The sequence below is a fragment of the Paramacrobiotus metropolitanus genome, unplaced genomic scaffold (assembly GCF_019649055.1).
Source record: "Paramacrobiotus metropolitanus isolate TYO unplaced genomic scaffold, Prichtersi_v1.0 Parri_scaffold0000008, whole genome shotgun sequence".
Classification (NCBI taxonomy): Eukaryota; Metazoa; Tardigrada; class Eutardigrada; order Parachela; family Macrobiotidae; genus Paramacrobiotus; species Paramacrobiotus metropolitanus.
In genome coordinates, this window is record NW_026570228.1 from 1,120,641 (window position 1) to 1,134,881 (window position 14,241).

At 45.8% G+C, this 14,241-nt stretch overlaps 4 protein-coding genes across 5 annotated transcripts; all 4 read right to left on the reverse strand.

Annotated features, from left to right (window-relative positions):
- Positions 1 to 1,819: 1,819 nt before the first annotated feature.
- On the reverse strand, positions 1,820 to 3,876 carry LOC129582655 (uncharacterized). The gene is made up of 3 exons (XM_055474227.1): positions 3,639 to 3,876; positions 3,298 to 3,519; positions 1,820 to 3,230 (listed from the first exon to the last, which is right to left on the reverse strand). The coding sequence occupies exons 1-3, from the start codon at positions 3,697 to 3,699 to the stop codon at positions 2,095 to 2,097; spliced, it is 1,419 nt and encodes a 472-aa protein (XP_055330202.1). The 5' UTR covers positions 3,700 to 3,876; the 3' UTR covers positions 1,820 to 2,094.
- Positions 3,877 to 4,651: 775 nt separating this feature from the next.
- Positions 4,652 to 7,968, reverse strand: LOC129582584 (uncharacterized). 2 transcript variants are annotated; one of them, XM_055474121.1, is made up of 4 exons: positions 7,827 to 7,968; positions 7,414 to 7,629; positions 6,198 to 7,346; positions 4,652 to 5,909 (listed from the first exon to the last, which is right to left on the reverse strand). In XM_055474121.1, the coding sequence occupies exons 1-4, from the start codon at positions 7,885 to 7,887 to the stop codon at positions 4,882 to 4,884; spliced, it is 2,454 nt and encodes an 817-aa protein (XP_055330096.1). In that variant the 5' UTR covers positions 7,888 to 7,968; the 3' UTR covers positions 4,652 to 4,881. The 2 variants fall into 2 exon arrangements, with proteins under 2 accessions (XP_055330096.1, XP_055330095.1); XM_055474120.1 differs by having other exon boundaries at positions 7,414 to 7,632; positions 7,827 to 7,961.
- Positions 7,969 to 8,779: 811 nt separating this feature from the next.
- LOC129582790 (uncharacterized) lies at positions 8,780 to 10,464 on the reverse strand. Its single transcript, XM_055474405.1, has 3 exons — positions 10,148 to 10,464; positions 9,505 to 9,942; positions 8,780 to 9,418 (listed from the first exon to the last, which is right to left on the reverse strand). The coding sequence occupies exons 1-3, from the start codon at positions 10,388 to 10,390 to the stop codon at positions 9,077 to 9,079; spliced, it is 1,023 nt and encodes a 340-aa protein (XP_055330380.1). The 5' UTR covers positions 10,391 to 10,464; the 3' UTR covers positions 8,780 to 9,076.
- A 276-nt stretch (positions 10,465 to 10,740) lies between these two features.
- On the reverse strand, positions 10,741 to 14,184 carry LOC129582603 (uncharacterized). Its single transcript, XM_055474147.1, has 5 exons — positions 14,019 to 14,184; positions 13,603 to 13,662; positions 13,391 to 13,498; positions 12,134 to 13,312; positions 10,741 to 11,999 (listed from the first exon to the last, which is right to left on the reverse strand). Exons 1-5 carry the CDS (start codon positions 14,101 to 14,103, stop codon positions 10,972 to 10,974), a joined length of 2,460 nt encoding a protein of 819 aa, XP_055330122.1. The 5' UTR covers positions 14,104 to 14,184; the 3' UTR covers positions 10,741 to 10,971.
- Between the last annotated feature and the right edge of the window lie 57 nt (positions 14,185 to 14,241).

The following is a 14,241-nucleotide window of genomic DNA, read 5'->3' on the forward strand; positions in this document are numbered from 1 at the left end:
GTACATGTGAGTTTATCAGTCGTACCAGTAGCGGGGGCCGCCAAGCCCGGCTGATATACTCGCATGTGCGGCACCGGCGAAGCCGGTTGCCGTACATGTGAGTTTATCAGTCGTACCAGTAGCGGGGCCGCCAAGCCCGGCTGATATACTCGCATGTGCGGCACCGGCGAAGCCGGTTGCCGTACATGTGAGTTTATCAGTCGTACCAGTAGCGGGGGCCGCCAAGCCCGGCTGATATACTCGCATGTGCGGCACCGGCGAAGCCGGTTGCCGTACATGTGAGTTTATCAGTCGTACCAGTAGCGGGGGCCGCCAAGCCCGGCTGATATACTCGCATGTGCGGCACCGGCGAAGCCGGTTGCCGTACATGTGAGTTGCTGAATTGAAAGGCCATCTAGGCGGGTTTTGGCAGTTACCGTTTGGTCCCATACGAGAATAATCACTTGAAGTCAAGGAGGATATGCAGTTTCGGTCCTCATTATGTTTGGAAACGGTGGCACGTTTGGTGAATTTAATCCTTGTTTCATTTCCCCGGAACATCATCCCGATATGAACTGAAGGGAATCTTTAGCAGAAGCTGAGAAACAGAATCTTTTTTTTAAGAAAAGCTAACGATATGAATTCATGGCCTTATCGTTTCTTAAAAAGTTAAGATATCATAGGCGTGTGCAAAAGGTGGCGTCTTGTCTCGTTATTAGACAAGTGCCGAGCTGCCGCGGACTGCCATTGCGGCTAATGTATGGTAGAACTACTGTTTTTCCGCCAACATATGCATAATCCGTATTGCTCACTGGCCGCTGCGGGCGGATGGTCTTACCTTACCGATTTACGTTGTTACCTTACCGATCGTGAATGAAATGTCAATGAATTTTAGTCAGCGTTTAATGCAAAAAAGGTTCTTGAACAACCTGTGAAACGGTTTCGCTCCGGACTGCTAAGGCACATTACGAGAATTTTTCTAGTTAAACCTTATTAACCGTAAGTCCGATATGCGATTTCAAATCATGATGTGGATTATTTCAACTCTATACGGAAAACTTCAATCACTATACCACATAAAATATTATGCCAGCACATATGCACTCTGTGCACAGTACACTGTATAGTGCAACTTCCTTTACCCTTTTATGCTTGCAGTATTACAAGAAGTTACAACACGCTTTCATGGTTTTTGCCTTTGGACCAAAGGTTAATATCAAAGGCTTTGGTACTAACGTATTTTTTTGGCAGAGTGCTTTATGGTGCAAACAATTCACTCTAATTATTCTAAAAGCGTGTCACCATACTCAATAGTACGGTTTCATGAAAAATTAAATCGAATACAGTCGGTCCAGAACGAGACCATTGTTATACCTATCTACCCGTTAACTTGTTTGTTTGGATCTTATCACATCAATTTATACAAATCTTTCGCCACAAATTGCCATAAATAGGGCAAAAAATAATTTAGAGCCCTTGAGAGCGAACGCTTCCTTGCATGTACACAAATTTAGTAATATGTACCATGTGGTTTGCCTGCAATAGTGAGTTTTCCGACCGAGAATTTCCTTTGGTAGTACACAGTACTGGATTTCATGCGTTGGCATAACGCATTCTTCCGTTTGACGAAATGAGCATACACCGATTTCAGTCTTTTTTGCAACGTGTCGAGATTCGCTTTCATTAATCAGAGGAGTAAATATTACTACTAAATATTATTACTAATAGGAGGAGTAAATATTATTACTAATAGGGGAGCAAATATTATATTAAATATAATTATATTAGTGTCTTTACGAGTAGTATAGCTTGTGCTAGCAAGATCTGTCATACGTCCTAATTCTTCAACAACTGGGGATTTTTTCTTTCTAACAATCTTAAACAGCCGATCAAACTTCTCCGCCTACCGTCGCCAGCTTAGGAAAAAGGGATACATGGTAGAATCATTAGGGATACACTATAAGCATGAAACGGAATACACGACACTAAAGTGGGATACAAAGTGAATACGCTAAGAATAAAGCGGTACAGCAGAGAATACCGTGAGATACACTACGGAATCAGCGGTTGAAGATAGTTTACCGTATGATTCGCTACGGATTTCGTTGTGGTAGTTTAAGGTCCAGCATCAGGTACGGCACGACCGACACTGGCCACCACGGTATAATCAGCAGTACTGTTCACCATTGCGAAAGGCCACTTGCATACTGGTGCATTTTGATGGAGGAAATCCAAATTAACACGATACACGGGCATCGATTTCAGTATAACCTTATCATCACTCCAGTACATCTCCTTGTCCGACCGAATCAACTCATCATAAGCTTGGTTTAACGCCGAGGTTAGTGCTGGATTTGTGCTATTTCCGTAGTCCGCGAACATTTTCTGCCGTACCCAAGTACGATTAGTTCCGAAGATACGCTCCAGTCGGTGCGCTTTTTTATCAGGTCGCTCGTTCTCCCAATACGTGGCCGCCCACATCTCCGTAGTGAAGTTTCCCGTTGTGGTAGTATTAAACGGGAAAGCATCCGATATCTCCCTAACTAGTCGGTCCATTATGGCGTCGACGACGAAATCGTCCTCACCCAACACCTTCTCAATGGCTGTCGCAACCAGTGTTTTCGTAAAGTTAGCGTAATCGCTAGGTTGCATAAATATATAATTTCGCCCGGTGGCAAAACGCTTCGAAAAGGCATTAACAATTGGGTTATTTGGGAGATGTTTTGTGTCGATGCATATTAGAGCTGATTGAAGAAACCGGTATGATATTGCAAAAGACACAAACAGACGCGACGCAAACGTTGCGCTGTCAGACTGTAGCGCGGTCAGCATTTCGTTGCACGCCGCGTCTGTGGGGCAGCGGATGCACGCAGAGGCGGTCGGATCCCTGTGGTCGATGATTTTCCAGGGGGTTTTCTTCATCGTTCGACTGAACCCGTTCGTGTAGTATCCCACAAGCATATGCTTAAACGGCAGCGGAACGACCTTGGAATTTGCCCCACCTGCTGAAGGAACGTGCTTGGAAATATAATCTCGAACAGCGGCAATATAGGATTCATCCCAGAGTTTGAATGAGACGGACAGACAGCTTGCATTCGTCGCGGCGTTCACGGAAATAGAAGAGGCATTTGGCAAGAGAGTCACTGCCGGAGCGTAAAACAGTAGTGATCTATTGGCTGACGCGTTGAAAACTTGAATTTGGAAGTTGTCATAAGGAAGCGTAAACATCGGCTTAGTCAAATTAATTATTCCTGCAAACACTAGAGGTTAAGAGTGCTGTTATTTTCTGGATCATTGCGAAATCGTTCGCAGCTGTACCATAGTCAGTGGATACAGCACTGCTTTTGATAACCGTGACGCTCGGCGATTTCTGTCTTCCTGAAGCCGGCGAGGATGACATGTTGCCTGGGATACTTCTGCTGAAGATTCTTTCGTCAAATAATGATTTCTTTGGATAAGGGATCTCGTTACTGGCGGTATCCGCGTCAAGCGTGGTATCCACGGTAGAAGAGAGTGCGTCCTCACCGGCTATTGCGTTATCTGTTGAGTACAAATAAAATAACAATCGATTATTAGCTACTCCAAAGGCTGGCGTTATGAAACACAGCGCACTTAGCAGCAGCGGATTGTATATATACAGTAATGAACGTGGTACTCACCGCAATTAGCCGCATAAACCAGCTGAGACAGGAGCAGTACAATGTGCCAAAACCGTCCCATTGTAGAAATTCCACAAAATAAAGTACTTAATGTTGAATTCGGTTCGGCAACAACTGCCGTTTACATACAATCTTAAATGCTTTGCAGCATGATTATAAGGCTCTAAGTGCTGAAGCCGCTTGAGGGCTAAACACGGCACACATATATTCTGTAGTCGCCACAAATTTTGTAATAGGTGCTACTGAGTAGCTGATTAGGTCTGCATCCTGAATACTGTGCATAAACGCGTGATGTGAACATATGTACGTTGCCTAAAGATGTGAGTATGTGGTGTTCGTTGCTGATTTATGCCATTTTACTTCCGCAACGGCACGTTTCGGCGGGGTGACGGAAAAAATTCTGGCAGGGTCGCCGTATAGTCATGCTGTCGTTGCCATGGGCTGTTTTCATCAGCGCACAAGCAAACACGCATCCGTGCTAAAATTCCGAGAATGTCTATGAAGGTTGCCTGTTCGGCGCCCAGAGTAGAGCAAAAAGCAGTTAATCAAGCTCAATTCCGGCATCACTGTGGTCAACAAAACATATATCTTGCCTGTGATTATTTACTTCCTCGAAAGTGAAAACCGGAATAATCGGCTCAAAATCCGTCGTTGTCACAAACTTTTGGCAAATTTCTCCGATTAAAACGTGCAGACATAATGTGGCATGCATATCGCTAGATACGAGCATCATTTACAAGCTCAACCACGATTCGTTACTGAGCAATTACCTGAAATTTAGTTTAACGCCTGCCATTTCTATGGCCGATGGATACTTCGATGCCAAACCATTTTACAATATACCAATTACTGCGTGATTTAGTACGGTCCAGAGATTTAATTCATATAATAATCTTTTGTTAGCGCACTGCGCATGTGAACACAGTATGTGCAAGTGCAACTGCCTCCCATGCAAGCAGTATTAGAATATTAGTAGCACACCCGCACCTATCGTTATCAGCTTTGAAGCCTTTGGTACCGCTTTATTATCGAATTTTCTCTCCTTATTGCGGTTTTTACATTCTGTTTATCAGACATTTAAAACTACACAAAACAGCAACCTCCGCAAGCTATTTGATTACTTCATAGCACAGATATGATACCCGCCGTCTGACTCGTAAACAAGACATTCCTTCAGCTGGCGGGGAAGAAAGCTCAAGCACATTTAAAGCGATGTGAATACCTTAGAAGCGCAAACATCAGACTAGATGTCTAGCTTGACTTCATTAATGACATTGAGGCGGAAGTCGTTGAATTCCGCCACAACCCACTTGTTTCCATTAGAGACTGGTACATAGTACTGCGCCCATAGGTGGTTGCCACGGTAGATCTGCACCGTAGACTGCGAGTTCGCCAAATTCCAATCAGCGTCTGCCTTGTACTGGCGGTAGTTGTTTTCGTTGACCTGAATGCGATAGACGCCCGGCAATTGTTTCTTGATGAGAACACTGCCGAACATTGTGTCCACATTGTCGTAGACCATCCAGCCGTCCGCGCTGATGTTTGCATTAGCTTGTACCACCGCACGTTCTTTGCTGTTTTCCAATGGTCCCGAGACCAGCAGCTTCACGTCATACGCATCATATCCTGTGGCTCGCAAGATAATTCGGATTTCATCGTTATCCATCGGTTGGGTCATTACACAATCACGCCATTTATCAGCTTTCGGTACCACCACAACACTGAGCGGCGGTGCAGCGTAATCGGTGTCGGGTGCACTGATTGTGACGGTGTAGTGACCGCTCGGCAGTTCGGCTAACCACGTTCCGTTTTCCGCCGTGTAAGCAGTAGCCGCTACGGGCCCGGTCAAATTGTATCGTCCCGCGCGCAGCTCGACTTGGATGCCTGCTTTGGTCTCATTTTGATTGCCCTTAACCAAATGCACGGTTCCTCCTGTTCGGCCGGCCCCAGTTCCCCGGTAAGTGGGAATAAATAGCAACGGTTCCATGTGCAAGAACTCCCCGGTTGAACTGAAGCTGCCGGAGAAATTCCGCAGCGTGATTGGATAGTACTGGTTGACCTCGAACACAATGCTGTAGCCACTGGTTCGTGGCAAGGTTAGGTAGAACTCGCCGGTAAAGTTACTGGTTGTTACGGCGAACTGGTCAAACGGCTCGTCATTGGCGTCCAGAAGGGTGGCGACGATGTTTTCGTTGTTGAACGCCCACAAGTTATCCGCATTGCGAGCCTGCCAACGAGTGCCCGCTTTCGAGACGGTGAATGTCTTGATCTCTAAAAGGCAAGGTGAAATTTTGTAGAGTGCGACGACGAGCTCCTAACCACTAGCGAGTAGCGACATGCAAAATAGGGGAATCGAATGCGAAAATTCGAATGTAAAGCATAATGTGTTTCGTATTGAGAAAAACAGTAAAAATTCTGGTTAATAAAAGCAAAATTCGGAAAAATTCTAATATGTGATTACTCGAGGGACCAAAAAACTATCTGGATGTGGTGAGAAACAAACAATCTAGCCGAATATGTGGCAAAACATTTTTAATAAAATCATAATTACGGGCTTACCGGGTTTCGCTGTAGTAGCTTGAGGTCCATCGTCAGACAAGGCCCCACCGACATTCGCCACCACGGTGTAATCGGCACTACTGCTCGTAATAATAGCTTCCCCATTGCAAATCAGTGCATTTGGACGGAGGGCGTCGAGACTGACACGATACATTGGCATCGGTCTCAGTAGAACCTTATCGTCCCAGTACATCTCCTCGCCAGACTGAATCAACTCGTCATAAGCTTGGTTGAACGCCGAAGAAAGTTTTGTATTTATGGTATATCCGTAGTCAGCGTACATCTTCTGGCTCACCCAAGCCCGATTTTGACCTAGGACACTTTCCAGTCGGCTCGCTTTCATATCCGGTCGCTCACTCTTCCAGTACGTCGCTGCCCACATCTCCGGGGTGAAGTTCTCTGTTGTGGTGGTGTTATACGCGAAAACATTCGACATTTCCCTCGCTAACCGGCCCATTTCCTCGTCATCGACGAATTCATTCTCAGTCAGCGCCCTCTCAACGGCTGCCGCAACGACCGTTTTAGTAAAATTGGCGTAATCGCTGGGTTGCATAAATATGTACTTTTCTCCCTTGGCGAAGCGTTCCGAAAGGGCACTGACAATTTCGTTTTTTGGGAGACGCTCTGCATCGACACACACTGGAGAGGATCGGGCATTTGGGGCGCTCGTTGCAAACGACAGAAAAAGACGCGACGCAAATTTTGTACTGTCGGTCTGCAGCGCGGTCAGCGTTTCGTTGCACGCCGCGACGGTTGGGCAGTGGATGCACACAGAGACCGTCGGTGGCATGTTGGCAATAGGTTGCCAAGCTGTGTTTTTAATCGCTCGGCTGAAACCGTTCGTGGAGTATCCCACCAGCATCCATTTGAACGGCAACGGAAAGACCCGGAAAGACTTAGCTGCTGGAGGAACGTACTTGTTAACATAGTCTCGAACAGCGGCGATGTATGGTTTATCCCAGAGTTTGAAGGAGACGAACAGACAGTTTGAATTTGTCTCATCATTCACGCCAATGGAAGCGCCATCCGGCAACAGAGTTGCTGCCGGTGCGTAAAACAGCGTCGACCCATCGGATGTTGTGTTGAAGACTTGGATTTGGAAGCTGTCATACGGGACCGTAAACATCGGCATAGTCAAGTCAATTATTCCTGCAAATGCAACATGTCTTATGATTGCCCTTTTCACTGGTATCAAAATCGTTGGGATCTGCTTTACCATTTGGGTTAGACACTGATCTGCTGCTGATTGCTGTTGCGTTTGGGGATTTTTGGTTCTCGGATACCGAGGTAGATGACGCGCTGTCTGGAGAACTGGTGACTCCTTCGTCAGATGACAATCTCTTCGGAAGAGGAATCTCATTATCTGCGGTGTTCGCTTTCGGTGCGGTATCGGTAGCAGATGATATTTCGTCCTCACCGGCTACTGCGTTATCTGCTGAGTCCAGAACATAACAGAAATTACTGAATAATCCAAAAACTGGCATTAGTACAGATTTGTCCATAAAGCGTTTCTATTGCCATGAATCAAAGACTTATTATTCTTATATAAAAGGTTGAGTACAGCCCCTTGAAAAGTTGCGTATAACCTTTCGGCAGACTGTACGGTAGTACAGTACACTTTGTGCTTACCGCAGTTAGCCACATAAACGAGCAGAGAAATGAGCAGCACGGTGTGCCAAAGCCGGCCCATTTTATGGAGAGGTAATTATAGTGAAAGAATTTTCACAATATAAATCACTTAATAACGTTGAAACCGGTTCTTCGGTATCCGACGATGTCAGCATAAACAACTGTGCGTTTATATACGATGATCCAGGCTCTGATTGCTCAAGCCGCTTAAGGGTGTGATGACGGCGCGGATGTACGAGTATCTAAAATTGTAATCGTTCCAAATTTTGTAACACAGAACTGATCAGTTCTGCATCCTGATTACCATGCATAAACGTGATGTGGTTGTAACGTTCGTTGGTAATTAATGGCATCTACATCCGCAACGGCACGCTTATGCTGGGTAACGGACAAGATTCTGGCAAGCCAGACGTACGAGTCATGCTGTCGTTACCGTGGGCTGTTTTCAGCAGCGCAGAAGTAGACATACATCCGTACTGTAATTCAAAGAATGCTTAACGAGTATGTTCGGCACCGCAAGCGGGAAGTCGTCAAGCTCGATTTACGGCATCGCTGCGGTGAACGATTCCCGGGATTCATTATGCACAACAGTATATAAGTGAAAACCGGAATAATCGGCGCGAAGCCTTTTTAGCGCGATAACTACAAATATAGCTAATTAAACTCTGCCAACTAAAACATCACACAATGTAATCAAATATATCGCCCGACATTATGTAACAAGCTCAACAGTTATTCTTTGTTGAGTGAGCACTTATGTATCTTTAGATGCAATCGAAAGCGTATTTCCGTTTTAACTGATTACCTATCAGTTATTATTAATATTTACCCTACAGTAATGACTATTATTGCAGTAGTTGAGTCTAATAACGTAAACTGTATGACAGGACGGTTTCACTCTTTGGGTGGCCGCTTCATTGGATGACTTCGTTTCGGTTTTTGTTCACATCGTTATTAACTAACGTACAGCGACCAAACACAATTAGCGAAATCATCTTCAAAAAACTAACTAAAGTAACTAAAGGTGTAATAAAGCCAAAAACAACAACAAAAAGCTTGTGCTTTGTTGATCCTAATGCGCAAAGCAACAACCTCGTAGGGAATGTAAACTGCCCAGAGCTTTCCAAATTCCCACCAAGACCCACACGGCACACACAGAATCAACTTAAACCAGGAGTTTTATTCAGCAACAAAATTCACGACGTATTCGGTTGGTATGGTGGCAGGGGTCCTTCTAAATGCTTTCCAAGTTAGGAAATCTCCTTCCTCCGTTTGCCTGCACGCGAAGCGATGGTGTCTTCGTTATCCAGTACTGAAGCGTTTGACGCTGAAAGCTGCTGTGCTCCGATTTCACCACGCTTTGATCTTTTCGAGCAGTTATTATTGTTGCACCAACGTGTCTTTATGATTACACTCCCATCATCAAGGGGGTGCGAACGAAAATGCTGGTGCACCGGAACAGCCGCTTTGATAGGTGCCTGTTGAACTTTAACAGTTGCAACACTGGAACTCTGCGTCGGTTGCGTTTCCACTTTCATAAAACTAGCACCCGCCGATGCACTGGCGTCTTTTCGTCGAGACGCCGCGCTGGTCTGTTTTAGTAAGCACAAATAAGCTGCCGTAATATGGAACAACTGGATAATCTGTTATTTCTAAACGCAGTAAGTGGCTACACTACCTGTAATTCTTCACTTTCACCATGGGACTCCTTCAGCGACTGCAGAAACACTTGCAACTGCTCGTCGGGTTTTGCCATGAAAAGGCCCAGCTCGGAGAAAGTACGCATCGGGCAGAAATTCTCGACGAATTTCAAATACTGCCATGCCAATTCAGCAGCTTCGGCTTGTTGCAAGCCATGCAATACCGGGTTCCAGTCGGTCTCCTGACTGTCGATGCAGAAGACGGCAAACCCTGTTGGTTTTTCGCCGACGAGCACCGCAGGCGAGAATTCGGGGAACATCAAGGCAGCATGTCGCAGCCAGTCATCAGCACCGTCACGGCTCCATTGGCGCAGGTTCTCGAAAACGTTAGACAGGACCGTGGGTAAAGGAACCAAGTGCTTTGATCGAAGAGCCAAACCCATCTGGCTTTCCTTGGTCAGCGGTGTCTCTTGCAACTAACAAACAACCAAAAGGCAAAAACATAAAACACAGACGTTTCGCAGACATCATGATTGCGAATGTGGAACAGTCTACCCGGGTAAGACTAAAAACTGCAAAAGCCAAGCAATCGGTATATCACGTAGCAACTGTCACCATAACAGTGATAACACATAAACAAAATTTGACATCTGGTTGGAAAGCCCAGCCTTATTCACCTACCTGAATGCGGACTTTGGCGTCTTTAACATCGCGCAGTGCTGCAAGAACGTGACTATAGCCGTACACCTGATATCGACTGGGAAGATACGTGGACTTCGTTGCGGGGAGGCAAAAGGGTAAATCCACGGTTGACGCTTGCACAGCGCGTTGGAAGCGTTCCCATTCTGTGGAGTTCGTCCACGGCAACCACGTGCTGCAGCCGCGAGCTACCACCTGGGACGCATCAATGACCAAGACTTCCATAATAATAAAGAACGCTTATCTGTAATCTGTAGAAATGCACCAGTTGGTTCTTATTACAACGGTAAGATTCTTAGCACAGGGAACACGAACGGAAGAACTGTCTAAGAAGAGTGTTGCATATCACAGACACAAACTTCAAGAACCGTGCAAGTTAAAACTTGCCAAATGTGCCCTTCGACGGCAGCGAGCAGTAGTGCACGATAGGGGGCATATCAGACCAACTCAACCGCACTTTACTGGCGGTTACTGTCTACACACGTCCCTAAAGTTTGCGGCAAACGTTTCATAAATAAATGATAAAAATGCTACATATTATTCCGGCGGCGAATGCGGAAGTGTTGCGCTTCTTGATCAGGCGGTTTATTTCAGTTACTACTGTAGCCATCGAATCAAAATCGCAAAAGAACAACACGAATTTGATAGTAATCTACAGACCACATTACTTGAGGTCACCTGACATTGTTGCTGGCTTGTTACCAATTCACAAGAACTGATTCAAAAGATTTCTTATGCTAAACGTTTTTTATGCTAAACCATAAGCAGCGATAAATTGATAGCATGCTGGTATGATCCGATCATGATCAGGTGTCGTACTTGACATCGTTTATGACATTGAGACGGAAGTCGCTGATTTCCGCCACAATCCACACATTTCCATCCTTGATCGGTACATAGTACTGCGCCCACAACCGCTTGCCGCGGTAAATCTGCACCCAGCTCTGCGAGTTACATAGATTCCAGTTTGAATCTGCCTTGTACGGACGGTAGTTGTTTTCGTACACTTGAATGCGATAGGCGCCCGGCAACTGCTTCTTGATAAGAACACTGCCAAACATCGTATCCACGTTGTCGTACATTATCAAGCCGTCAGCGCTAACGTTCGCACTCGCTTGCACAATTGCACGACCATCCCTGTTTTCTAACGGTCCAGAGACCAATAACTTGAGGTCGTACAGATCGAAACCGGTTGCCCGTAAGATAATCCGGATTTCGCCGTTATCCAACGGTTGGGCCATGGCCATATCATGCCAGGTATCAGTTCCCGGTACAACCACCGCACTGAATGGCGGTGCAGTGTAATCTGCGTCGGGTGTGCTGATTGTGGCAGTGAAGTGACCGCTTGGCAGTTCCGCCAACCACGTCCCATTTTCCGCGGTGAAAGCGGTGGCAGCCACGGGTCCGGTCAAATTGTAGCGTCCTTCGCGCAGTTCGACTTGGATTCCTGCTTTCGTCACAGTATGATTGCCACTGACCAGATGCACGGTTCCTCCTGTTCGGCCAGAACCCTTCCCCAGAGAAGTTGGTATAAAAAGCAGCGGTTCCATGAACACCACATCTCCTGGTAAACCGAAATTGTCGGAGAAGTTGCGCAGTGTGACTGTTCTGTATTGGTTGATCTCGAACACAATGCTGTAGTCACTGGTTCGTGGTAACATTAAGGCGAATTCGCCGGTAAAAGTGGTGGTTGTCACGGTGACCTGAGAGAACGGATCGTCGTTGGCGTCCAGCAAAGTGACGGTGATGCTTTGGTTGGACAACGCGTATAAACTGGATGCATCGCGACACTGCCACTGAACGGTCGCTTGCGAGACAGTCATTCCTTTGACATCTAGGCGAAACGTAGAAATAGCTTCCGTTAACCAAATTCGTTAATAGTAAATTGTTCCATTACCAATCGCAGTACACAGCATCCTTCTTTAGTTCCGTTTGTTAACATAGCTTTATAACAGATGTAAAGGTTACCTTCTTTTTTCGTGACAAATTGTGTTTTATCGTCCGAGACGCCGCCGCCGACATTTGCAGGCACTGTATAATCAGCAGTGCTACTCGAGATGTGGACGGATCCTTTGCACACGGGCGCCTTTTGACGGAAGACGTCTAAGTTGACACGATATATTGGCAATTTGTCCAGTACGAGCTGATTATTGTCGTTCCAAAACATTTCCATAGAATTCATCATCTCATGATAAGCGTGTATTACCTCCGCGGAATAAGGTACAGGATCACTGACAAGAGTGGTTTCATAACCGATGTAGCCGGAATCCACCTGCTGTCTCACCCAGGGACGATAGCTTCCCAGAATACTGTCCAGTCGACGTGCTTTGATATCGGGTCGCTCGTTCTTCCAGTACGTTGCTGCCCACATCTCCGGAGTGAGGTTTCTGATTGTGGTGACATTATACGGGAAAAAGGCCGACATCTCGCTGGCTAATCGATCAATTTCGTCGTCGTCGACGAACTCCCCTTCATCAACCATTTTCTCAACGGCTGCGGCCAGGAGAGTTTTGGTGAAATTGGCATAATCACTGGTTTTCATGAACATGTAATTTCGTCCGCTAGCGTTTTTCGAAAGAGCACTGATAAACGCATTTCGAGGAAGATGTTGCGGGTCAATACACAACGGAACCCTTCGAGAAACCGGTTCCTCAGATTTAAAGGACACAAACACCCGCGATGCAAACTTTGCGCTGTCATACTGAAGCGTGGCTAAGGCATCGTTGCATGCTGCCGATGTCGAACAGCGAATACACATGGAGATCGACGGTGGCATGTTGGCGATGGACTGCCAAGCGGTATTTTTCATCGTTCGGGTGAATCCGTTATTTGAGTACCCCACCAGCATCCATTTAAATGGGAGTGGAAAAATCGCTGAAGTAATTATAGGGTTCGAATTAATGTAGTAAGAGACATAATTCCGGACAGCGTCGTGGTAGGGTTTATCCCAGAGTTTCAATGAAATGAACAAACAGTTTTTATCGGCTTCAGCATTCAGCGACACGGCAGCGGCATCCGGCAACAGAGTGGCTGCCGGTGCGTAATATATCGCCGACGCATCGGATACTGGATTGGTCGTATTGAAGGCTTGGATCTGGAAGCTGCCATATTGAACCGCAAACATTGGGACTGACAGGTCGATCACTCCTGCCAGCAAAAAACCTTTGTCACGCAATAGTTTTATACATGTTGCTGTAATGAGATTAGTGTCTGCAAATGTTTTACCATTCGGACTGGAGATTGTCCTGCTGCTGAAAGCTGGGACATTTGCTGAGCCGCGCTTTCCGGACAGCACATCGGTTGGCGATTTCTTCCGCACCGGAATTTCGTTATCTATTTCGGCAATGAGGATATTAATCTTAAGTAATCGAAACGATACACCACAACGCGAGTCGTGATGGTTACTGCCCCCTAACGCGACGCACTGATCCACTTACCAAGTTCTGCGCTCTGACTCGCGTTTGCTGATCGCTCGCCATCTTCTGAAATGTCTCCATCTGTAATAAAAAAAATCTAAATTTCGGGCATGCTAAGCTGTTGACAACTATAGGAATGTGCACACTTTCTTGCGTGATGTGCATACTGTAATACATTCTAGCATCTTAACACATTCTATGTCCTTCATCTACCATCCTATCTACCGGACATCCGCGTCGGTATGTACATATTCGTAATACAGTCTACCAAAAGCCCACGTTGCAATACACAACAAGAATTAAAAGGAATTGCCATACACACTGAAATAACAACGGACTGGACGTTTAAAATTTTTTTTCGTTTGAACTGTTTGTGATTAAAAATTTCGATGTATAGTTACGTCGTCACAAAATCGCATAAACGTTTGTTTGCTTACCACACATAACCGCCCACACGAACAGGGACGAACCGATCAGTACAAAGAACCAAAAACTGTGCATTTTAAAGAAACCTTGGTGCATCAGCAGTAACTGAGAGAACGCACTGTTCTAAATAATCCAGTCGTAATGGATGGCTCTAACAGGTTTATTTTCCCATGTTTATATATCACACTTGTTCAAAATATACAGTGCGTTTATATACAGAATAATGCAGTATAA

Bases quoted from the DNA above. Each gene is read 5' to 3' on its own strand.
- LOC129582790 (XM_055474405.1), bottom strand. From the start codon at position 10,390: ATGGAAGTCTTGGTCATTGATGCGTCCCAGGTGGTAGCTCGCGGCTGC. The intron at 9,943-10,147 runs GTAGGTGAATAA...GTTGTTTGTTAG, and splicing joins ACGCCAAAGTCCGCATTCAG to TTGCAAGAGACACCGCTGAC. The intron at 9,419-9,504 runs GTAGTGTAGCCA...TTACTAAAACAG, and splicing joins GTGAAAGTGAAGAATTACAG to ACCAGCGCGGCGTCTCGACG.
- LOC129582603 (XM_055474147.1), bottom strand. From the start codon at position 14,103: ATGCACCAAGGTTTCTTTAAAATGCACAGTTTTTGGTTCTTTGTACTG. The intron at 13,499-13,602 runs GTAAGTGGATCA...TTGCCGAAATAG, and splicing joins GAGTCAGAGCGCAGAACTTG to ATAACGAAATTCCGGTGCGG. The intron at 12,000-12,133 runs GTAACCTTTACA...CGTTTCGCCTAG, and splicing joins ATTTGTCACGAAAAAAGAAG to ATGTCAAAGGAATGACTGTC.
- LOC129582584 (XM_055474120.1), bottom strand. From the start codon at position 7,887: ATGGGCCGGCTTTGGCACACCGTGCTGCTCATTTCTCTGCTCGTTTAT. The intron at 7,633-7,826 runs GTAAGCACAAAG...TTCTGGACTCAG, and splicing joins CGTTTATGTGGCTAACTGCG to CAGATAACGCAGTAGCCGGT. The intron at 5,910-6,197 runs GTAAGCCCGTAA...CTTGCCTTTTAG, and splicing joins AGCTACTACAGCGAAACCCG to AGATCAAGACATTCACCGTC.
- LOC129582655 (XM_055474227.1), bottom strand. From the start codon at position 3,699: ATGGGACGGTTTTGGCACATTGTACTGCTCCTGTCTCAGCTGGTTTAT. The intron at 3,520-3,638 runs GTGAGTACCACG...TGTACTCAACAG, and splicing joins GGTTTATGCGGCTAATTGCG to ATAACGCAATAGCCGGTGAG. The intron at 3,231-3,297 runs GTACAGCTGCGA...TAGTGTTTGCAG, and splicing joins TGCTGTATCCACTGACTATG to GAATAATTAATTTGACTAAG.